Raw genomic sequence first — 17831 nt, 5'->3', positions numbered from 1 at the left:
CGATTGAGTAGCATCGGATTCATCAGGGAGGTTGACTATCCTACATGGCTGGCTAATGTCGTGATGGTCCGCAAGCCAAGAAAGGGCTGGCGTATGTGTGTCGATTACACCAACCTTAATCGGGCTTGCCCAAAAGACAGCTTCCCGCTACCCCGCATTGACTAGCTAATCGACGCCACAGCCGGCCACGCCCTCCTTAGCTTCATGGATGCTTATTCAGGTTACAACCAGATCTTCATGCACCCCGAAGATCAAGCCCACACCTCTTTCATTACGGACCGCGGCCTCTACTGCTATAAAGTGATGCCCTTTGGCCTCAAAAACACCGGGGCTACTTATCAGAGTCTGGTGAATCAGCTCTTTGCCCCACTGATTGGCAATACCATGGAGGTCTATGTCGATGACATGCTAGTCAAGAGTCGCACAGCTGACCAACACATCCCTAACCTCTCTGCCATGTTCACCATCCTGAAGCAGTACAAAATGAGGCTTAACCCCACAAAATGTGCATTCGGGGTGGCTTCCGGCAAATTCCTGGGCTTCATGATCAGCCAGAGGGGTATTGAGGCCAATCCAGAAAAGATCCAGGCCATCTTAGACATGACGGTACCTAAGACGGTCAAAGATATCCAAAGCCTTACAGGGCGTGTCGCAGCCCTGACCAGATTTATCTCCAAAGCCACTGACTGCTGCGCCCCATTCTTCAAGGCCCTTAAAGGCACCAAAAGAAACATTACCTGGACTGCTGAATGCGACACGGCTTTCAGTGAGCTCAAGGAGTATATGGGCCGGGCTCCTTTATTGTCAACCCCGGAGCACGGAGACATCCTCGTGATTTATCTCTCCATCTCAGCTTCGGCTGTTAGCTCTGTGCTCATCCGATCAAAAGATAACGCGGAACACCCAGTGCATTATGTTAGTAAAGCATTGCAAGATGCCGAAGTTCGGTACCCGGACATCGAAAAATTGGCGTTCGCCCTGGTCGTCTCGGCAAGACGCCTCCGACCATATTTCCAAGCTCACACCATCCATGTCTTAACCAACCAACCGCTCCGACAGGTGTTGCAGAAGCCAGAAACTTCTGGGAGGCTGGTTAAGTGGGCCATTGAACTTGGCGAGTTTGATATCCATTACAAACCCCGCCCGGCTCTAAGGGGACAGGCCGTTGCTGACTTCTTATCCGAATTCACGGAGCCTCAAGCTTCGGCAGCTATCCAGCCTATAACCGAACCCAATCCCCCTCCCAGCCAGGACCAAACCCCCACCGAAGGCAATCTCGACCTAACCCAGCCCCTGTGGACCTTATTCGTAGACGGCTCTTCTAATGCCCAGGGCTGTGGGGCCGGCCTCGTTCTCATCTCCCCAGACAAGGTTGCCCTCGAGTACGCCCTCCGCTTCAAATTCCAAGCCTCCAACAATGAGGCCGAATATGAAGCACTCTTAGCTGGTCTTCGATTAGCCAAAGAGATGGACGCCAGGCAAATTCAGATATTCAGTGATTCACAACTCGTGGTCCACCAGGTCAACCAGGACTTCACGGCTAAGGATGCCTCTATGACGGCCTACCTCCAGCACGCTCGGCACTTGCTGGCGACCTTCCACGCCCACTCTATCAAGCAAGTGCCGCGCTCCGAGAATAGCCATGCCGATGCACTAGCCAGGTTGGCATCAGCCTTGGAGCAAGGAATGGGTCGCCACATCCACATCGAGTTTTTGGCCCAGCCCAGCACACAAGCCCCACTCATCTGCACTATTGATCACAGCCCTACATGGATGGACCCCATCCTCCAGTTCTTACAGAACCAAACACTACCGGCTAATCCGGCAGAAGCACGACGCGTTCGCCATCGCTCTGCCCGTTACCTGATCATTAACGGCTCCTTATACAAGCGGGGTTTCAGCCTTCCTTACCTCAGATGCCTGACTCCAGAGGAGGGTCACTGTGTCCTCCGAGAAATCCATGAAGGCATATGCGGTAACCACTCGGGCGCACGCTCGCTGGCCCATAAAGCAATCCGCCAAGGATACTTCTGGCCATCGCTCCACACTGACGCCCAGGAATTCACCCAGAAATGCGACAAGTGTCAGCGATTCGCCAACATTCCACAACTCCCGGCTAAACCGTTGACTGCCATCGTCAGCCCTTGGCCATTTGCCCAATGGGGACTGGATCTCATTGGACCTATGCCAGAGGGCAAGGGCCAAGTCAAGTATGCAGTTGTGGCCGTAGACTACTTCACCAAGTGGGCTGAGGCCGAGGCCTTGGCCACCATCACTGCGGCTCGCATCGAATCCTTTGTGTGGCAAAACATTGTATGTCGCTTCGGCATCCCCAATTCCATCGTCACCGACAATGGCCGGCAATTTGACAACGCCAAATTCAAACAATTTTGTTCCAACCTCAAGATTCGTCTGTGTTTCGCCTCCCCAGCCCATCCTCAGTCCAATGGCCAGGTCGAAGCCGTGAACAAAATTATCAAGAAGACCCTCAAGACAAAACTTGACAAAGCCAAGGGCTGCTAGCCAGAACTACTCTCAGAAGTACTCTGGTCCTACCGCACCACCTTCCGCACATCCACGGGTGAAACGCCGTTCTCCCTATCATTTGGAACCGAGGCCGTGGCTCCGGTAGAGATTGGCCAGCCCACATACCGAACCTCCACTTACGATGCCACGGCCAATGACGAGCAGTTGGCCCTCAACCTCGACTTCATTGACGAGCTCCGGGACCAATCGAGCATGCGTAATGTCGCGTACAAACAACGGATCGCCAAATATTACGACTCCCGAGTCAAGCCCCGTGCTTTCAAAATGGGGGACTGGGTCATGCGCAAAGTTTCCTTGGCTACCAAAAATCCCAACGAAGGTACCCTCGGCCCTACATGGGAAGGTCCTTATGAGATTATCAAAGGCAAGACGCTTCGTGATTCCACAGGCAAGACGCTGCCTCACCCGTGGAATGCTGACCACCTCAAGTATTATTACAAGTAAACATATCTAGACCCTAGGACAATACTTTGGTCTTGATTATTTACTATAAGGTAGAAGTAAGGTATCTAGACCCTAGACCACTTGTACCTTCTGCCTTTCAGCACCTATTTAAATGAAACGCCTGACTCCGGCTCATTTTCATGCATTCACATGGCTATCACTTTACTAGCACAATTGATATCACACAGGTCTCATATCATAAATAAAAACACCCTTGCTCCAGGCAAGGACAAGTGTTCATACATAAACAAAATAAACTGTTCCAACACAATCACTAAAGTACAAAATCACTATAACACATAACGAAGGCAACGCCTTCAAGACTCGGTCGACGGGGCATCCTCAGTGGCCGGCTCAGCCTCTGGTGTCGGGGCGCTAGCATCAGCAGGAGGGGTCTGAGCAGGAGGCTCACCACTGGTGTCAAAGTTAATCTCCACCGAGGGGTTGAACCTAACCAACCTATCTTCCCAGTGAAGCTGCTCATCAACCAGTCGGTCCATGATATAGCTCTTCAGCTCCTCTGAGGATCGGAAGGACTCAATCGCCTCGACTCGGGCAGCAGCCACCTCCTCGGCCTTCGATCTCTTCAGCTCCTCCACCTCCTTGGCCAGGGCCGCCTTTTGAACCAGCAAGGCGTTCTTCTCTCGGATGGCCTCCTGCGCCTCCGCCATTTTGCTCTTGGCTAGCTCATCCTCTGGATCTCCTTGTCAGCCTTGGCCATGCTGACATACATCTCGCCAAAGGCCTGCAAAACAAAAACCATGTTAGTCAATCCACACAAAAATAATCCAACACAAATACATTCAGGAAGGGCCTAAACACTTACATAGGCAGAGGTGAGGATCGTCTTTTGGGCCCGGTCAATGAAGGAAGAAGCTGGAGTCCTCGCCAGAGCCTCAGGGTCGCTCTTCACGCCTTCCAGGAAGACGTTCACTAAAGGCACCTCCTGCCGGTGCATAGCCAGGTTGACCTCCTTCTTCTGCTGGCGTAGCCTGCCGAAGTCTACCTTCTCTACCCCTTCAGCGAACACGTCCTCCATGCCGAAGGGTAGCTTCGGCGGTGCCTGCAGATCAAAGGGCCGAAGTCTCGGCCCTGACCCCATCACATGCTGATGAGCCTCCTCCAAGGCTTTCCTTTTCCCCAGCACGTCCGCGACCCGACCCTCATCATCATCCCTGGGTCGTTTTCCAGCACTCTTCTCAGCTTTCTTGGCCCGAGACTCCCTCAGCCGCTTCTGCATCTCGGCCTCATCAATGTCTACGGCCACCTTCGTGCTCCCCCTTATGATGCCAGCCACTGTCCAAACAAACAAAACAACTACATTAGTCCCAACCACAAAAGGCCCAGCACACAACTCATAAATGTGCCCCAGGTACTTACTTCCTTGAAGGAGTCCGGACTCAAACAAATTCATCTGAGTGACTAGGTTCTCGCACTCGCGCTCGGTCTCCGACAGCTGCGCCCTCACCCACTCAACCTCGTCTTCCTGCTCCTTGGAGATAGGCCCCCACTTCACTGAACCTGCACCAAAGGTTAGATACTACTTAGCCATTTATACTGGCACAGACAAAATAGAGAACCAAGAACAAGAGCTACAGCAAAACACTATCAAACATCAAACAGTCTTAAGGAATGGGGCCAAGGACCTATAGACTGGAAGTGGGTAGGAATGTGTTGGACAACGCTCTTCCCTGGCGGACTCTCCCAGTTCCCATAAGCCATGCACCACCTGTTCCTCCAGGACTTTTGCGTAGTTGGCTTGTGCCCAATAAAATAGCCTCTTTCCCTCGCCTTTCGGCAATTCGCCTGTACCCAGCCAAAATTCCCCTGCTGCTTCGAAATAGAATACAAGTACATGAACTGCTCGAACGTTGGCTCCCCTAACCCAGCCAACCACCAAGCAAGATACACCCCATGAAGAAGAATCCAAAAGTTGGGATTATACTGCCCCGGTGCATACCCCAACTTGGCCAACATCATCTGAACCCACAGATGAAACGGTAGTCTGAAGCCATGCCGATACATATCTGTAAAAATCATCACGGAGCCATCCGAAGGATATCTGACTACATCAGCCTCCGTGGGTAACCTCAAGCCCACATAAGCTGGCACACAAAAATCTTTCCGCAGCTGAGCCAACTTCGCTTCTGTAAGCGTATTCCGCCTCGGCAATGGGACACCAACCCGAATGTCTACTCCCTCTGACATTGAAGCCCCGGCTATACCCACGGACCCTGATGGTGATGCCTGGTTACTCGAACCCACCTCTTGCGTACGAGGCAAGGCTAGAACCCGGTTCGCTATAGCCTCTAACTCTATATAATTTCTCTGCATCTCCCTATATGCAGCCGGCCCAGAGTCTCCCGATGGCTCAGCCCTCTCACCCCCAGGCCCTATCATCCTACTTTCTATGGTGCCTTCTACCATACCCTCTGTCCCTGAACTCTCCTCTTCAGGACAAATATATTGGCTGGGCTCTTCACTCTCAGTGTTATCCCCACCAAAGGCAGGAGGGTCTGGACTTTCTCTATCAGAACTTTCAGACATCTACAATTTGCCAAAAACAAGAAAAAGGAACTAATGCACATGCAAGGAGGATCGAACCACAACAACAAAAATTTGGCAAATCTACATGTTCTTTGGTATCCAGGCAAGAATTCTACATGTTCATACATATGTTCAACGTGTTCATCATGTTCATGCTCATGTTCAATGTGTTCTTCCTAGCCTTCAACATGTTCATGCAAAACAATACATTTCAATTCAAAGGTTCTAGCGACATAAGGTCTAACCTTGTTCGTAGCACCACGAATGGATCGCCGGAAATCACCTCAGCCACAAGCACCACCACAAATTAATCGCCGGAAATCGCCTCTCCTCTCCTTCAAATTCTCACAATTTTTCTCAACTCAACTCAAGTGTGGTGCCTTCACCACTCCAAGTTCCTATTTGTAGCCAACTAAGGGTACCCACGCCTCGTTTCACGAGCAAACCCTAGCACCCTTTCATATTCCCTCCTAAATCCCTTGTACCTACACACAATTTGAAATTCAATTTTCAAATATACAAACAAGAAACAAAAAACAATTAGGAGGAATTTAGGGACCTTGCCGAATGGCAAGGCCCGTGCAAAAACAAAATGGAGAGTCCCCAAAATTTCAAGTGTGCTAGCCTACTTCATGAGCCCAATCCTAGTACAAGGCTAGGGCCCAAATTTCGTCAAGACACCCAACCAATTTCACAATATATTTTAGCTGGGCTTGCCGAACGGCAAGGCCCGGACAGCAAGAAATAAGGGACTCACCTGCCGTGTGGACGGTCTAGCTCGAGAGGCTAGGCGACAGCACAAAAACCCAGCTCCTACCCGCAAGGCCTTCGAATCGCCCTCAAGCCTTGACGTGCCGAAGGTCCGGCCCTCTCCACCACCAGCTCTTGTTGGCCCAAACCACTCTCCACACCCTTGCCGATCGGCAAGGGTTGAGCAACCTTGCCAAAAGACAACCCGATTGCCGCAGCAGCCTTGCCGAATCAGCCCGCCGAAGGACCAACGCCTTGCTCGAAGCTTTGATCAACAAAAACCAGCCAGCCCTGGCCAAGACCTGCCGAATGGCAAGGGCTAGCCACTCGGTTGTGCTCGCCGCAAGCTGACTCCAAATACTTCCCAATCACCCTTGCCGAACGGCAAGGGTCTCCCCAAAATCAACTCTTGCTCCAAGCTGCCCAGCTCCCCTTGCCGAAGCTCAAAACTACCTACGACAAGCCCACGACAATCCTCACTTGCCGAAGCCACAGCAAGCGGCTTCTCCAACTTCCAATTAATCCTTGCCGAACGGCAAGGGTTGAACCTTGGGACGACACGCTAAACCGAGGTGTCAGCTACCACAGCAAGTTCCAGCTTCAGCTCTCACGCGAACAAGGTCTCTTGCCCCCTTTTCTCTTTTCTCCTTGCCGAAAAGTGGGTCTAATTTAAAGAAAGGATATCACACTCCTCCCAAACCCTAGGACACTTCCGGAAGGCTCTAAGTCAGGCCCAAGCGCAGCTCCCTTCTCGACCTCGGTCTCGGCCCAAACAAAGAAACCCTCAGCACACCCTTGCCGATCGGCAAGGGCTGAGCAGAATTTCCTAAACGGCCTCACGAAACCGGGTCTGGCCAACTCGTCACAGCGCACAAGCACCCACCGATCCACTCTGCCGCACCCAGGCAACCCCACGGTGCTCTCACCAAGCCAACTGCCGAAGGTCTGCGAAGCCTCGCAAATCTATCTAGGTAACCCTTGCCGAACGGCAAGGGCTGTGCCGAAGATGGAAGCTGCCCTCGCGAAGAACTCAACAGGTGCCAAGTCCAATATTGACTCAAAGGACACACCCAGCTCTAGGTCACGTTCCAACACGCCGAAGAAAGGCTTCGAAATTTCCTTTTCACACAAACTGCCGAACGGCACCCTTCCACAAAATCTCAACTTCACAAAAACCCCCACAAAAACCCTAGCCCAACCACTTGCCTAAGCCCAGCTTGGGCCCAAGTCCAACCACTTGCCGAAGGCCCAATCCAAGCTAAGCCTTCAATCTCTCTCAAAATGGCCCGGCCATGAAAAAAAAATATATATATATATATATGTGTGTGGCTAGACCCTTGCCGAACGGCAAGGGCCATGGAGATTTTGTGGAGAAGTCCAAAATTTCCAAACGGCCCCGCCATTTCCCAAAAAAAAAAAAAAAAAAAAAAAAAAAAGGGAGCTAGACCCTTGCCGAACGGCAAGAGCCATAGAAGAATTGGAGTCTCCGAAATTTTCCACAAGACCTGGCTCCTTCGAAGGTCTGGCTCCCCTACTGACCCAGCTCCCATCTTATCTGCAACATGCCCAAGTACCCAGGTACCCAGCTACCATGTGTTGACGCAACTCCTAGCTTGCCAACTTGGGGGACTAGGGAGTGCCCTACGACTCCCAACGAAGCTGGAATGCTCGGTTACAATTACAAAACTCACAAGTTCCCAACCCAGAAGTTACTTCTCGACCGCGAACTTGGGGGACTACTGTTTACACCATAATGAACCGAGCAGACCCAGCACCAAAGTGACTAGCACCAAGGCAGCCACGCCTTCTCCTGTGCCGAAGGAAGACACACTTCCGAGGTGCCAGACACCTACCAAAGCTCCCAGCTGCCAAACCTAATCTCCAGGACACGTGTCGCCACCACAACGGCTTGCACAAAGTCCCACATTGGAACTTTGTGCAAACCTCCTACTCTCACCTCCCTATAAATAGGGAACAGTACCCAGGTAAAAAGGATAACTATTCTCCCACTTTTACTGTTACTCTGCCAGACTTACTACTTGTAACTGACTTAGGCATCGGAGAGCCTTCGGCAGGCACCACACCGGTGTCCGAAGCTTAACGATTGCTTCTCCCACTTTGTCTTCTGCAGGTTTCCCATCAACCTATATTTCACCAAGGGCCTCAGCTCTCTTCCCTGCTGAAGACCCCGCATACCTAATCCCTAAGTTGGACTCACTATTGGCCGGGCCATTTTGAGCATCGACACAACTTTCAACTCATAGAAGATTTCTAGGGCTGCCATTTTATTTTTAATCAAACCTCAATCAATTTGAATCAATTTGAAAAATTTCTAGGGCAGCCATTTTATTTTAATCAAACCTAAATCAATTTGAAAAACACCCTGTGCAAACAGTACACAATAACAAAGCTAAGAACCACACGCCAGCTAGGTGGAGAAATAAACTAAACTTGGCAGCATAACAAAGAAACTCAAATTCTCAAATAGTTTATGGCGAATCATACCTAACAGAGAGAAAAAGAGGTAAATAAAATGAAGAGTTGGCTGCGAACTGCTATGCTGAATCTGCGAATTGCACACATATAGAGTTAGCCATAGATTCGAAGGGGGAAAAGAAGAAAAGAAAAAGAAAAAAAGAGACAATCTGACCTGTGATGGCGGCGACTGAGAGAGGTGGCGGCTCAGAGAGAAACGGAGGCTGACAGAGGTGCGGGATGACAGAGGCGCGGTTGATAGAGAGGTTTTCCTGAGAGGAGGTTTTGCGCAGAGAGGATTGGCTTGGACAGAGCCTCTGTCAGAGAGGATGAGAGAGAGGAAGGCTGAGAGAGAGGTAGGTTTGGCTGAGAGAGGTTTGGCAATGGCGCACATAGAGCCTTTGTCAAAGTGGTTTCGGCGGCTGAGAAGGAGAGAGCTCAGAGAGGAATGAAATTGGAGTAAGAAAGAAGAAATGGAAACCTAATTGTGTTAAAAAAAATTTGCTGATCGTGTGCATGCACGCCTATGGTAACGTCATATTCAACCAATAAAAAAGAGCCATGTGTAAAAAATATATATATATAAAAATTAATTATAGTGGACCAGTTCGGATTAGACCAGTTTTGTGTGTTGAAAAACCGAGATCGAAACTGGTCTGAACCGGAATTTTTTTCGGTTTTTGACTTTTTCAATCAACACGGTTTTTTTTGGATTTTTTCAGTTTGGTTTGGTTCAGTTTTGCGGTTCCGATGCCCACCCCTAATGCCAATATACATATATTCCCTACACGGGTGCAGACTACAGATGCATACCGTTTTGCACCTTCTCATCTTAATGCATATGTAAAATTTATAGGTTACGTAATTGATAACAAACTTCAATGTTAAAATGCAAAGAAAACGCAAACACATTTATTTGCTTCCCTGACTACAAGTATTCAAGGAAAGATACTAACCATCTTTCATTTCCTCTTCTCAAAGGAAACCCAAACTCAAAGAAATATTTAACGTAAACATACAACAATTGTTCCCACTAGTTTAAGTAAAAAATAAGTTTATGTTATACTTCAAATATAGCAACTAAACCACAATAATTTCGTCTTAAGATTGTACATAAAATATAAAGATAATTGCTATATTTACAAAATTTCGAAAATAAAACTTCACTATAAATTCGAAATAAATACAATAAAATAACGACATGGTACATGTTAAGAATACTTTATAGATGATCGAGTCTAGAACTTGGTTCTATCTCCTTAAGACGAAATTGCCTCCTCGTAGGTGCTTTTAGGATTTTCTTGGCAAACATCTCCCAGGATACAACGATCGACTTCTTGTTGAAGCAAGCACTACAATCCGCAAGAAAAGCGAACTCAAACTTGTGTATGAATTCTCTCTTACTAACTCACTATATTTCTAAAAATATATGAATGCTCTAAAAACTACTATTGTTGGATGATAATTGGATGAATGAAATGTTGTAGGACCTTCTCTATTTATAGGCAACAAAGCCTCTGTTCAGAAAAGATGTGACTGAAAAATATCAACAAATGCATATTTTCATGTTGCATCCATAAGCCAGGAAGTGCAATGTTTCAATTACTATGAAACAGTGCAACTTAAGCCAAGAAGTGCAATGTTACAAATTCTATGATATAATGCAACTTTTCACATATGAAACAATGCAACTTAAGCCAAGAAGTGCAATGTTTCAATTTTGATGAAACAATGCAACTTTTCACATAAAGTATTATTATTTTATTCAAAAACAAAATAAATAATATTTCATTTTTCCTCGATTAAGAACATGACTATTCCCAATTGATACATACCAATTTATAAAAGTCATGTACTTCAAGTCAGAGGTCCCACAATTTAATTTCCATTCAATTATTAAAAAATTAAATATAAATATTATATTTTTCTAACAATTGACACCACCTACTTGATATGCCGACATTTCCTTTCTATCTCATCTGTAGCCGACTCTTATTTGTACTATTTAACCGACTCTTATTTGTACTATAAATAGGACCCTACTTCATTACTAATTCAATACAACAACTTAGAGATTTGCATGCGGCAAATGCAAGGTAATAGACAGATGCAAGGAAAGATGATATTGGAGGAGAGAGAGAGCTTTGCATGTGTTTTAGGAGCTACACTTTGGAATCGAGGTAGGGTATCTTGGGGGCCTTTACAAAGATTGATTTAATTAAATTTCGTGAACACTATATTATGCGTGATATGATTATTTGATTAATATTCTTGTTACAATTGAAGGTTTTTCCTGGAATGTTTATGTGTTCTTGACTGGTTGAATAATGTTGGCATAATTATATATATACATTGGTGATGTTTTAACTGTTACATTGTTGTGAGATATATGGATATGTAAAGTGCATAATTATATCATGTCATGGAAATTAGTTGGTGATGTTGGGTGGAGAAATAATGATAGAAAATAGGGTAATGGAAATAGTATTTTGTGTAGTTGAGTCTAACTCTTGGCAGGTACCAAGTCTTAGGGATCCTACAGTGCACGTGGTTTTTATTGGGTGATTCGGGACTGACGACAGGAGTTAGACAAGATGACTAACAAAAGAGGAATTATGGGATGATTGAGATGGGGGTTAGTTCATATAAACAGGCATTCATGACTAAGTGGTATAAGCATGGTATGGGACGTGCATGTCTGTTTGTCCAGCTATATGAATTAACAAGAGTAGATGAAGAGCATTCATGCATTAGTATTATTAATGTGATATTTGGCTGTGTGATTGCATGTCACTTAATTTATTTATATCAATCTAACTCCTGTGGTAAGGTCTCATGTCCCAACTGAGCGATGATTGCTCATCCCTCACCCTGTTTAATTTTTCAGATGAATTATAGGGTAAGATAAGGACTAAACCAATTGAGACTGAATTAGATAAGAGTGATAGAGCTTTATTTACCTATTGTAAAGTTGTAAGATTTTGGGGCTATTTTTATAAGAGAAGTTTATTTTAAAAGGTTTCTCTTCTTTTTCTTTATATTTCTTTTTTATTTTTTTCTCATGCACTGAGTGCTGGATTTCCATCGACCCCCAGGTCTGGGGCTTGACAATGCCGCTCATCAGAAGGGATATCGGTGCTATCATCCCCCGACTCGCTGTACATATGTCACCTTGGATGTCACTTTTATGGAGTCTGAGATGTTCATCCATGACCCGATGTCCAACTCACTGCTTCAGGGGGAGATACAGAGAGAAGCACAGACTTGGAACTTTTTTGCAAATTCAGAAACTTAAGACTGGAGCAAAACGACCGATCGCGAAGACCCCAGTGACAAGTCGTTTCGAAGCAGTGAGCCATGCGATACAACCTACCGAAAAATGACCGGTCGCGAAGACCCCAGCGACCGGTGGCCTCGAAGCAGTGAGCCATGCAATACAACATGCCCAAAAATGACATGTCACTTGGAACCTAGCGACCGGTCGGCTCGAAGCAGTGACCACAATATTTTTTCTAGGTACATCGATGATTGTGACGAAGACCACCCTTACTTCACAGTACCCACTGATCAATCTCCTACGAATAATCCTGCGGTAAGTGCTTCAACTACATCTACTAATTTAGATGACGACGCTAATAGATACCAATTACCTGTTAGACAGAACCTTGGAAAACTGCCAACTCGTTATTCTCCGGATAATGGCAAAGCTTCAAAGTATCCAATTGCAAACTATGTGTCTACTGAAGAATTGTCAGAACCTCTCAAGGGCCGTGTACATGAGTTATCTGCTATTCACATTCCAACCAAAGTGACTGAAGCATTGAAGGATCCGGAATGGGTTCTAGCAATGAAATAGGAGATGAAGGCTCTAGAGAAAAATCAGACATGGACGCTGGAAAAATTACCTCAAGGGAAGAGGGACTACTGGGTGCAAATGGGTGTTCATTGTGAAATACAATGCTGATGGGTCTATTAAACGCTACAAAGCAAGACTTGTGGCAAAAAGATACACAGAGACTTATGGTATTAACTATGTAGAAACCCTTGCCCTTGTTTCAAAACTTAACACCTTTAGAGTACTATTGTCCATTGCAACAAATCTTGATTGGCCTCTCCACTAGTTCGATGTGAAGAATGCCTTTTGCATGGAAAACTCATAGAAGAAGTATACATGGATATTCCACCTGGATATGCTACATCTTCTTATGCTAGTGTGGTTTACAGATTATGAAAGGCATTGTATGGATTGAAGCAATCTCCCCTGGCATGGTGTGGGCGATTCACCTTGGCAATGAAGAACCATGGTTTTAAGCAGACTAACTCCAACCATACTCTATTCTTAAAACACCAGGAGGGAAAGGTAACGGCTCTAATAAACTATGATGATGATATGATTATTACTGGAAATGATAAGCAGGAAATTTCTCAGCTGCAAGACTGTTTGACAAAAGAGTTTGAAATGAGGAACCTTGGTGGACTCCAGTACTTCTTGGGCATTGAAGTTGCTCAATCGAAGCAAGGCATATTTCTCTCCCAAAGAAAGTATGTTCTGGATTTGTTGGCAGAAACAGGAATGCTAGATTGCAAACTAATGGACACTCCAATCGTCCAAAATCACCATCTTGGGAAGTATCCTGATCAAGTACCCAATAACAAAGAAAGATATCAAAGATTTGTAGGGCGATTGATCTACTTGTCATACCTGACCTGACATCGCGTAAGCTATGAGTGTTGTTAGTCAGTTTATGGATTGTCCAAGTGAAGAACATATAAATGTGGTTCTTTGAATTCTCAAATATTTAAAGTCGGCACCAAGAAAAAGACTTATGTTCTCTAAAAATGATTATCATTATATTAGTGGATATATAGATGCAGATTGGGCGGGGAATGTTACTGATAAACGATCAACTTTAGGTTACTTGGAGAAGTAAGAAATAGATTGTAGTTGCCTTATCTAGTGGAGAAGTCGAATTCATAAGTACGACCAAAGGAATTTGCGAACTCCTTTAGTTAAAGAAATTACTTACAGAAATTGGATATGCTCCTACGTCAGAAATGCACTTGCAGTGTGACAACAAGGCCACAATATCCATTGCACACAATCTAGTTCAACATGATCACACTAAACATGTTGAATTGGATTGACATTTCATTAAGCAGAAACTTGAGGCCAAAGAAATTCAGCTCCCGTTTGTCAAGTCAGAAGACCAGTTGGCTGATATATTAACAAAGATAGTTTCTAGTAAAGTATTCGACAACTCATTGGTGAAGTTGGGCATTGGCGATATCTATGCACCAACTTGGGAGGGTGGGTAGAGAGTGTTAACTAGACTAGCTGTAGGTTGGCTTATTAATGAGGTTGGCCTGACTTTAGGAGGCTGCTGCAATCTCCAGGATTAGGGGCTCAAGGACTAGGAGCTCAAGACCAACTGCAATCTACCTACTTGTAATTAATATTGAGCTTCGTTAGCAAGCCTGCTTCTTGTATAAATTCCTCTGTAAGTTATACAAAGTAATCAAGTGGGAGAAACCAGAAAATTGCTTTGTAGTTCTCTGTCTCTATTCTCTCATACCATTCTCTCATATTTTTAGATTTTAACAATTTTAACTACAATGGAGGTTTTTTAATTGAAGAAAAAAGAATAATTGATGCCCTACCAAAACAACTAAAAAAACTCTCCCACTTTTTAGTTAAGAATTCGATTTTATATGTGATTGATGATCCTACAATTTATTTCAGAATTTATCTAAAATGTGCATCTACTAAACCTCCCTTAGTGCACAATTTGTAATACCAAATCCTAAATTAATATTTAATTATTAATTTATTCAAGTAAAAGACAATTTTACGTCGAGAATATATATTTTAATGGGTTAAAAGTTAACTTTTTTTCGGAAAGGAATCTGGGGGTTTTAGTAGTACCGGTGCGTAGAGCACATTGAGATGATTCTAAAGACATGTAGTGGGCTTAAATCGGAGTTATATTGAAGAAGTTACGATCAAAAGAAGTCCAGTGGCACAATTGTAATTATTTCGAAGTCAGTTTTTTTTTTTTTAAAAAAAAAACCAGATCTCTCTTTCTCTCTCCTCTCACGTGAAACCTCACTCTCTCTCTCTCTTCCGTTCAGCCAGCTGTGAAGTCAATGGCTCCGGCGGCGTTTTTGGCCATGTCCGGCCGTCTTCGGCTATGATTTTGGTCCCATTTTCTTTTTCTCTATCTCCTCTATGCATCCATACCAATTTCCAGCCCTCAAATTCAAGTAGAAATTGTCAAATCCAAACCCAAATCTTTCTAGGTTTTTCAAAGACAAAATCGTTTGTTTGAGGGCTTTAACGGTGGAATTGATCTTCAATCAAAGGTTTAAAGTTACTCCCCTTGATGTGCTTGATCTATAGGTATGAATATTGGCAGGCGGTTTAGAGTTTTCTGATCTCTAGAAAATTGTTCCCCTTGTTGTGCTTGATCTGTAGATATGCATGCTTGATTTTTGTACGAATATAGAACATGGATATAAATGAATTTTCAAATTTTTTAACAATGGGGTTAGTATGTTGATATTATATTTTCTAAAACTTTCTTTTGTCCACTCACATTTTTAAATATTTTGCGCCCCTAGGCAGTAGTCATGTACTAGAGCACCACCACCAGGCGATCATCACCACCATTCATCCTTTTCTCTCTATGTAGGGTTTCTACTGTAATTGAACTATTCTTGTAATTTCTAGAGGAGACTCTGCTGAATTTTCTTCAAAAGTCAAAGCTAAAAAGAAAATTTGAATTTTAGTTAGAAGGACAATTTGGTCAAGTGTGCTAGGCACTTGCCAGGTGTCAGACACGCACAAGGTTCAGTTCAGATTCCAAAGTGGAATTTGGGTTGGGTCCTGTCAACTTGGTATCAGAGCATTAAGTTTAAATTCCTGTAGACTTCGCGCCTTATATGAATTCATGTTTAGATAAATTCATGTTTCTTGTGACAGAATAATAGGGCCCTAATCGTGGTGGGACTCATAGAAGGACTCGTCAGTCGTCTCAACTTTGGGGACAGGATCCCCCTCCTGAGCCGGAGGACTACCCTATTCCGGGTCCGGCACCGGAACAGGTTGAGCAATCATTTGTAGGAGATCCGACAAGGGCAATACCAGCAATGGTCACGCTACCAGTTGACCCAAATTTTCAACAAACATTAGAGTTGTTGACTTAGGCCTTATCTCAGACTGGGCATACTAGGGATGCAACTTTGACTTATGCGGATCAGGCTAGAAGGATAGGGGCAGTGGAGTTTAATGGTGATGTTGACCCCGCTATAGTTGAAGAATGGATCGAGAAAATGGAAAGAATTATGAATGTGATGGACATTCCACATGAGCGCTAAGTGGTGTTGGCTCCCTTCTTTCTTTCCAGAAATGTGAGGTACTAGTGGGAATCAGTAAGAAGACGGTATCAGGACCCGTCGGCCATCACATGGCAAGTATTTCAGACTGTATTTGATTAGCAGTTCTAAACTCTAGCTTATAAAAACATGAAGATGGAGGAGTTCCTTCAGCTTGAATAGGGCAGCATGACGGTGCTAGAATATGAAAAGAAATTTAATGAGTTGTCCAAGTATTGCGCACCACTGGTAGCAGACGAGAGAAAGAAGTGTCAACTATTTACTAGGGGCTTGAAGGCATCCATCCGTGATATTCTGGTGGGACAACGTCTGGTAAATTTTGGTGACCTGGTAATGTCTGCTTCGTTGATTGAGAGCAGCTAGATGATGGTACGGGGACGAGGTGATTCCCACTAGTGTCAGTATGATATGGGTGGTCCCAGTCAGGGGTCATCCAAGAGGGGTAGCTTCAGCTTCAGATTGTCTAGTGGCCGAAGTTATGAAGGTTTTTGAGCTGGGGTTAGTTCCAGTGGTGGATCTAATCAGAGTGGTAGTCCTAGACCCTGTTATGATGGTGGTACAACTAGAGGCTCTGGGAGACAATTGCAGAACGTATATAGTGGAAGAAATGGCCCCCAGTATGCCTTGTGCAATAGATATCATATTGGGCCTTGTCAGTAGGGTACCTCTGGGTGTTATAATTGTTGACAGTTGGGGCATTTTGGGAGGGAGTGCCCGATGCTACTGCAAGGTAGAGAAATCACTGCTAGGCCTACCCAGGGGAGTGGTGTACAAAGCCAAGTGCAGGATACGTCTCAGTTTGTGGAAGCCTCATCCAGTGGGCCCCAGACTAGTACGGCTAGCAGAGGAGGAAGTCAACAGAGGGGACGTGATGGACGTTCTAGAGCAACCGGCCGGGTCTATAATATGACTTAGCAAGAGGGACATGCTTCACCAAACGTCATCATAGGTATGTTACCAGCCTTCGGAATTCCTGCACATGTCTTGATTGACCCCGGGGCTACATATTCTTTTGTTAAACATAGTTTTGCCCATAACGCTGATGTGAGACTCGTTGCCCTGCGTGAGGAGCTTGCTATTTTTGTACCCACGGCAGATGTTTTTATGGCTGGTACGGTTTACAGAAATAATTCAGTTATAGTAGGGGATGTATTCCTAAAGGTCCTTCGGATATTGTCGATTTAGACGTCATTCTAGGTATGGATTGGTTAGCCAAGCATGATGCTTCGATTGACTATTTTCGGAAGGAGGTCGTATTTCGTAGTCTTGGAGGACCTGAGGTGACTTTCTACGGGGAGCATAGAGTTCTTCCATCTTGCCTCAATTTAGCCATGATGGCGAGATAGTTACTTAGAAAGGGATGCTCAAGATACTTGGCTCATGTGATTGATACACGGGGTAATGGATTGCGGTTGGAAGATATTCCTGTGGTACGAGAGTTTCTGGATGTGTTCCTAGAAGATCTTCCTGGATTATGTCTGGAGCGGGAGATTGAATTCACTATTGAACTTATCCCAGGAACAAATCTTATTTCTAAGGCATCGTATAGAATGGCACCAGCATAATTGAGAGAGTTGAAAACTCAGTTGCAGGAGTTGGTGGACAAGGGTTTCATCCAATCTAGTTTTTCTCCTTGGGGTGCACCAGTACTGTTCGTGAATAAGAAGGATAGCACC

The 17831-nt window shown here is 45.1% G+C and overlaps 1 protein-coding gene across 1 annotated transcript; it reads left to right on the top strand.

Moving 5' to 3' along the window:
- Positions 205 to 2523, top strand: LOC109950321. The gene has a single exon (XM_020568878.1). It carries the CDS (start codon positions 205 to 207, stop codon positions 2521 to 2523), a length of 2319 nt encoding a protein of 772 aa, XP_020424467.1.

This window comes from Prunus persica, chromosome G7 (genome assembly GCF_000346465.2).
Source record: "Prunus persica cultivar Lovell chromosome G7, Prunus_persica_NCBIv2, whole genome shotgun sequence".
NCBI lineage: Eukaryota > Viridiplantae > Streptophyta > Magnoliopsida > Rosales > Rosaceae > Prunus > Prunus persica.
The sequence above is the reverse complement of the archived record's forward strand: the minus strand, read 5'-3'. Positions and strand labels throughout refer to the sequence as shown.